General features: G+C 34.6%; 1 protein-coding gene across 1 annotated transcript; it reads left to right on the top strand.

The window, feature by feature from the left end:
- Positions 1–299: 299 nt before the first annotated feature.
- Positions 300–1,017, top strand: LOC139849146 (uncharacterized mitochondrial protein AtMg00810-like). Its single transcript, XM_071838816.1, has 3 exons — positions 300–384; positions 441–834; positions 972–1,017. The coding sequence occupies exons 1-3, from the start codon at positions 300–302 to the stop codon at positions 1,015–1,017; spliced, it is 525 nt and encodes a 174-aa protein (XP_071694917.1).
- Positions 1,018–7,804: the final 6,787 nt, after the last annotated feature.

Raw genomic sequence — 7,804 nt, 5'->3', positions numbered from 1 at the left:
TGCTCTTGCTCTTGCTACTTGCTATAATCACGGATAGTGATTAATCTTGTTTGGAACCAGAATCTTAATGCTCTGGATATCAATTGAAGGTTATATACTATAACCTGGATCGAAAAATACAGAAAGTAAAAGAATTAAGAAAGCAATATGTAGTGTCTCGGTGTTTCTAGTTTTTAATATAAAGGAAGTAGGAAGTTATATTTCCATTTTTGAGTGTATCTTTAAGTATGTTTTAAAGTAAGAAGTGTGAATGTAAGCAAGAAAGAACATGTATGTTCTAACAATTGGTATCAGAGAACATGTATTGCTCTGAATTGAGTGCAAATTACACATCAGCTAGGATTTCACAAGTGTCCACAAGATCAAGCTGTATACATACGAAAGGTATTAAACAACTTACTCATTTGTTGGTGTATATGAGGATGACTTGATCGTAACAGGAACACGCGAAGAGTATATCAACACATTTAAGAAACAAATGCAAAATGTGTTTGAGATGAGTGACCTTGGAAAACTTACATATTATCTTGGCATTGAGGTTGTGGAAGCTGATGACAGAATATTTATTAACCAAAGTGGTCATGCTAAAAAGGTGATCTTAATGGTTGGAATGTCAGATTGCAACTCAACCAAGTTTCCCATGGAACCAAAGCTCCATCTCACTAAAGACGAAGAAGGAAATCCAGTAGATGGCATGACTTATAGACGCATAATTGGGAGCTTAAGGTATTTGATTCATAAGAGGCCCGGCCTAGGATACTCAGTTGGGGTTATGAGTCGATTTATGGAGTCACTAAAAGAGAGTCATCTCAAGGCGGTCAAGCAAATTCTGAGGTATATAAAAGGGACATTAAGTTTTGGTCTGGTATACCGAAAGGGTGGAGATAGAAGATTACTCGGCTATAGTTATGACAACCCTCAATTTTTCTTTTCATTTCTGCTATATCTATTATTTTCTGTTCCATTAATAGGCTTGTTTGTAATCGTAAACTTCGTGTATTTAACATCATTGATTAAATATTAACTTTTGATCGATACTTCCTGATATATAAAGTTTATGTTTTTGTGTATTATCTTTATTAATACAAACTATATATTTACATTAATATTTAAAAGTGATATCATATAAACTATAAAAATAAATACAAAACTAATACAAGATTAGGGACTAATAAATAAATAAAATGTAACTAAATAAATGTAACCCTAATACTTACAATATTAATAAATAATAATAATAATAATAATAATAATAATAATAATAGTAAAAGAAAATATGTATAATACATAAATAAATAAGAAAGAGCCGTATAAAAAATAATAATAAGAGCATAAGTATCTGATATCAATCGGCTGTATAGTTGTAGGGTTCTTTTTAGACTTGAACACTAAGTTTCCACATCCAAGTTTAATTCAAATACCTTCCTTAATCCTCAAGAATTAGAGTGTAACTAGGAAACCTACAACATTCTATAAAAAGGCTCGTGATTTTTGAAGTTAATCACCATAATCTGCTCAATCCAGTCGACTAGTCACTTCCTGCATTCTCTCAAATAACCTGTCGATAAAAGAACCTGCTATCCAGTCACCTGCAGTCGACAAACCATCATCAACACCCTCCTGCAGTCGAATTCTGTCCATTTTTATATTCTTGCTGTGCAGTCGATAAATACCACAAAGAGCCTGTCCAATTTCGCCAACAAATCTGTTGTAAGTTTGCTCCTGTCCTGCTGCTTTATTCGTTCCACAACAGGCCATTTATGATTGATTAATTGTTGCTTGTTTCTGTCTTTTTGTCGATCAAACAGCCCAAGAAAACCCTTAGGTGTGATCGAATAGTTGCTTGCAAAACCTGCTGCTACCTGTTGCTGTTTCTGTCGAGTTTAACCTGACCCAAACAGACCTGATCTGGGTCGACATTGTTGCTGCAGTCTGCTTCAGTTTCTGGTTTTCTTTTCGCATCATCATCATCCTCTCAATCTTGCCTAAGGTAGTCTATAATCCCTAGTTAATTCCTACTTAAATCTATTAGTTAATAAATATAAGTATTAAGGTAAAAGGTTATGATTTTATGTTGTGTTATGAGATGAATAAAAAGTATGTTTAAATTAGATAAAGATTTATGATGTTGTTAAAGGTTAAAATTGGATCAAGTATTATAATTAGTTATGATTTTATGAGGTAACTTGTGAGTGAATAAAGATTTTGAATGTGAAGTATGATCATAAAAGTATTTAGGTTATGTTAAAAGTTATGATGATAATGATAGGAATATGATTATGATTTATGTGGAGTAATAAGGTAAAAGTATAATTTAAAGGGTGATTAAAAAGTAATAACATGTATGATTATGGTGATGATGATTAGGGTTAATGAATGTAACTATTAATTATGAAGAAAAGTTATGATTTTATCTGAAGAGTTATGAATTAGTTAGTAAAGGTAGATAAAGATTATGAATTGGCTAGAAAGACACTACTTATTAAGTTATAAACTTATGATTTTATGTTAAGTATAAAGATTTTGATTACAAGAATTAGGTTAAGATTGTGATTAAGATTTAGGTTATGATCATGGTGTACGTGAATGCATGCATGCATACGTACGTATGTGCATGTATACACTGTATGTATATGTGTATGTATATGTACGTGTGAATGTATGTATGAATGTTCATTATGTAGGTTAATATGATAGTGAACCTAATAATAATAATAAGAAAAGTAATAAGAATATGTATATGTATCATCATACACTATTATATATGTAACACATACACCTACAGTATATGTATCATATAGTTATGAAAACATAAATATATAATAATAATAATAAAAAAAGAATATATATGTATGTATCACATAGATATAATTATATATGTAACATATAATGATAAGATTTCATAATAGTTGAATTATTAAAGTAATTAATAATACTATTATTAGTATAACATGTACACATACCTATAAAGTAACACTTATAACACTAAGTATATTATCACTTATATACATATAACTTTCTCGAAAACGGTCACTGTTAAAATAGTTTACTGTATTAATAAACAAGCTATATGTCTATTGGATATTACCTAATCGAATATTATCACTTATATTATTAAAGTAATTAATAATACTATTATTAGTATAACATGTACACATACCTATAAAGTAACACTTATAACACTAAGTATATTATCACTTATATACATATAACTTTCTCGAAAACGGTCACTGTTAAAATAGTTTACTGTATTAATAAACAAGCTATATGTCTATTGGATATTACCTAATCGAATATTATATCTCTAGGTTGAGATCCTCGATTACACATTTCGTACTTACTACTTGCGTGGAATACCTATCTGCTAATAAGGTGAACTTCATAGCCCCACTTTTTAACTCTCTCTATTACTTATTTTATAAGTTTTGGGGTGAGACACATGCTTGCTTTCAAACTGTTTTACGCTTAGACACAAGTACCTGAAAACTGTTTAACTGTGCTGACATGCTTTGATTCATGCTAAATCCCTACCATGATATCGTTAATTGCTACGTATAAAGGCAAGCTTAGTTATTGTGAATAGCGCTATTGAGAGTGACGTCTCTAACCATTTGACCGTTGGTCTTTGGTTATATAATAATGATTAAACGACACTGACAGTTCAAGGTGTCCTGGGGTAACTTTGTTTACGTCTCGATATCATAACTTTCAGCATTTGCTTTTGATAACTAAATCTTGTGGTCTAAAACTATATATTAAACCTATGTTGTTCACTCAACCTTTTTGGTTGACTCTTTAAGCATGTTTTGTCTCAGGTAAAGAATTGCTAAAGACTTGTGTGCTATTTGGACTTTTGCTGTTTTTGGAGTCCGCATATTACCATTTACATTATTGCATTAAAACATTTGAATTTACCTTTACATTTTTGAATTTACATTTGTAATGACTTAATACATTCCACTGCGTTAATACATTGGATTTAAATTAAAACGTCTCATATAGAGTCGTTCTCGCTTTACACTTGTGTTATGATATTGGTTAGTCACAGATTACCTCCGATTCTATTTAGGAGGTGTGACAGATTGGTATCAGAGCCAGATTGTTATAGAGAACCAGGATTGCATTTTATGTGTGCCTTATGTGTTAGTTAGGTGCCTTAGCAATCTATAGGACTATAACCTTTCCTGTTTTAGTTCTAGTGCATTTTTCCCCTTACATTTTATTCTTGCTTTTGCGTCATCTTTAGAACCTACCTAATCATCTCTCTTTCTATTCATTTAGGATGTCTCGCCTTAGCCTGATCATCATCTCCGACAACGAGTCCGAGGAATCCTACTCTGAAAGATCTGTCCGCACACCGACTTATGGACCCGTTTCCCCGCCATTTTCACCAACTCACCCAAACTATGTCCCTGCTAGTCCACCACACTCCCCTCATTTGGAAGAATCCCACACAAATGCTAACTATGATGGGGATGACGAGGAGGAAGAATCCAAGCCTTCTGTTCAAGGCAATGGCAACAATGGTACACCGCAAAATCCTTTGTCTACTCGTTCACATCAAAGTTTCGTGAGCTACCCGCCCCCTACATACAAGAGTACTGAAAAACCTGGGTTTGGGAATATGGAAATGGTGAATGCTGATCTCATAAGCTACACCAACCGATTTCAAGAGTTTGCTCTCATGGCTACTCCCGAGTATTTAGGAATCCAATGCTACATCAATGGATTGCCTGATGAAGTCCAAAGAGATGTTATCTTAGAGAACCCAAGTACCATATAAGAAGCTGCTTGCATGGCAAGCTATTTCATCGACAAACATAAGGAGAAAGAAGGTGCAAAAAGGAAGAGAGAAGGAATGGAGCAAGAAAATTCTAAAAGTAAATTCAACAAGTTATATAAGGGAAAACGTTCTTATTGCAAGAGGTGTGAGAAACATCATGAAGGATGGTGTAAGGCCAAGTGCACCAAGTGTGAGAAGGTGGGTCACATAGCAAAGAAATGTAGAGTTGTTATCCCATCAATCAAAACTCCAGCAATTGTAACCGTTCCTACTTGCTATAACTGCGGGGGAGTAGGGCATTTCAAAAATCAATGTTCGGATAAGAAGAAGAATGAAGAGGCACAATGAAGAGTTTTTGGAAACCACTAGAGATTTTTAAATTCTTTATTTTCATAGTATTCTTTATGTTACCAGTTAGTACTTTTATATTTTGTAAGATTTCGTTAAGTTCATGTAATACTCTGGTTATTTTCTTTTAAACGAATGAATGATGTTATTTTCTTTTCTTTCATTTTCCATTTGAATTATTCACCTCGAAGAAGAAGAATATTGACTAAGATGACATAGTAGTAACCTTACGGAGTGACAAAAGTATAATTTAGAATAATATAATGATACTTGATCAACGTCATTATATTATGATAAATCATGCGGAAATCCTAATGGATCATGATGGAAATAAGATTTGATCGACCTTAGGACCATTGTGTACCATTACTTACTCCTTATCACTATATTGTCAGCTAAAAATATCAACCCTAGATATTATATATTCTTCACTTGTCAGTTATCCACGCCCGGTGCTGTACCTATTGCATAGGTATCATACCGATGAGTCCCATCCGAAATAAAGGAATCATCCAGCCAACTCCAAGAACTTTTGGACGTAGGTTTCATCCGTCCTAGCTTGCCTCCGTGAGGAGCACCCGTTCTTTTCATTAAAAAGAAAGGTGGCACGTTGAGAATGTGTATTGATTACCGAGAACTCAACAAGCTAACTATCAAGAATCGTTATCCATTCCCGCTTATTGATGACCTGTTTGACCAACTGCAAGGGTCAAGTATTTATTCGAAGCTTGATCTTAGGTTGGGTTATCATCAATTGAGAGTCAAGGAAACCGATGTTTCTAAGACTACTTTCGGAACTCATTATAGACACTATAAGTTTCTTGTCATGTCTTTTGGTTTAACCAATACTCCTGCTGTATTCATGGATCTTATGAACCGTGTATGCAAACCTTATCTTGATAAATTCGAAACCGTTTTCATTGATGACACCTTAATCTATTCCAAGAGCGAGAAAGAGCATGAGCAACATTTGCGATTGATTCTAGAGCTCTTAAAGAAGGAACAACTGTATGCTAAGTTCTCTAAATGTGAATTTTGGTTACGAACCGTACAATTTCTCGGACATGTAGTAGATAGTGAAGGAATACATGTCGATCCGGTGAAAATCACTGCTATTCGGAATTGGGAAGTACCTAAGAGTGCGAAACATATTCGCCAATTTTTAGGACTTGTTGGTTATTACCGGAGATTTATCAAAGATTTATCTATTCTAGCCAAGCCTCTCACTAAGCTAACTCACAAGGGGAAGAAGTTTGAGTGGTCCGAAGAACAGGAATCTGCTTTTAAGGTCCTAAAGGATAAATTGACCACAGCCCCAATTTTATCGCTACCCGATGGCAATGACGATTTTGTAGTCTATTGTGATGCCTCGAACCAAGGTTTCGGATGTGTCTTAATGCAACGTAACAAAGTTATAGCTTATGCATCTAGACAATTGAAGAAACATGAGAAGAACTATACCACGCATGACCTAGAGTTAGGAGCTGTGGTATTTGCATTGAAGATGTGGAGACATTATCTCTACGGGATTAAATTCACGGTGTTTACCGATCATAAAAGTCTTCAACATATCTTTGATCAAAAGCAACTGAACATGAGACAAAGGCGTTTGGTCGAGTTATTAAATGACTACGACTGTGAGCTTAAGTATCATCCCGATAAGGCGAATGTAGTTGCCGATGCCCTTAGTAGAAAAGATCGTGTCAAGCCAATCCGAGTCCGAGCTTTAAACATACGTATTCGTACGAATCTTACATCTCAAATCCGTGAAGCACAACTTGAGGCATTGAAGGAACAGAATGTTCAAATCGAGGGACTTAAAGGTCTCGTAAACAACTTGAACTCAAGGGAAACGGAATAAGGTATTTCAATAACCGAATCTGGGTCCCAATTTTTGGAAATCTTCGAGAACTAGTCTTGGATGAAGCACATAAGACTAGGTATTCTATTCACCCGGGCTCTAGTAAAATGTATCACGATGTGAAAGAGTTTTATTGGTGGCCTAATCTTAAATCTGATATTGCCGATTATGTGACAAAGTGCCTTACTTGTTTGAAAGTTAAGGCCGAGCATCAAAAGTCGTCTGGTTTACTTCAACAACCAGATATTCCGCAGTGGAAGTGGGAATGTATCACTATGGATTTCATCACCAAGTTGCCTAAGACTTCAAACGGCAATGATACTATATGGGTCATAGTGGATCGTCTTACTAAATCTGCACACTTCTTGCCAATCAAAGAAACCGACAAGATGGAGAAATTGTCACAACTTTATATCAAAGAGATTGTCTCACGTCATGGGGTCCCTATTTCAATCATTTCAGATCGCGACAGTCGATTTATTTCTAGATTTTGGAAAACTTTACAATCTGCTCTTGGAACTCAACTCGACATGAGTACTGCTTATCATCTGCAAACCGATGGTCAAAGTGAAATAACCATTCAAACATTGGAAGATATGCTTCGTGCTTGTGTTATCGATTTTGGCAAAGGTTGGGATAGACACTTGCCTTTAGCCGAATTTTCTTACAACAACAGTTATCACTCAAGTATTAAGGCTGTACCTTTTGAAGCCTTGTACGGACGAAAATGTAGATCTCCACTATGTTGGGATGAACTAGAAGATAGACAAATAATTGGTTCGAAAATCATTCATGAAACATGTAACATCCCG

This window comes from Rutidosis leptorrhynchoides, chromosome 5 (assembly GCF_046630445.1).
Source record: "Rutidosis leptorrhynchoides isolate AG116_Rl617_1_P2 chromosome 5, CSIRO_AGI_Rlap_v1, whole genome shotgun sequence".
NCBI lineage: Eukaryota > Viridiplantae > Streptophyta > Magnoliopsida > Asterales > Asteraceae > Rutidosis > Rutidosis leptorrhynchoides.
The sequence above is the reverse complement of the archived record's forward strand: the minus strand, read 5'-3'. Positions and strand labels throughout refer to the sequence as shown.

Coding starts and splice junctions, on each gene's coding strand:
- LOC139849146 (XM_071838816.1), top strand. CDS start 300: ATGTATTGCTCTGAATTGAGTGCAAATTACACATCAGCTAGGATTTCA. Junction 385..440: donor AAGCTGTATACATACGAAAG/GTATTAAACAAC, acceptor TGATCGTAACAG/GAACACGCGAAGAGTATATC. Junction 835..971: donor GCGGTCAAGCAAATTCTGAG/GTATATAAAAGG, acceptor TTCCATTAATAG/GCTTGTTTGTAATCGTAAAC.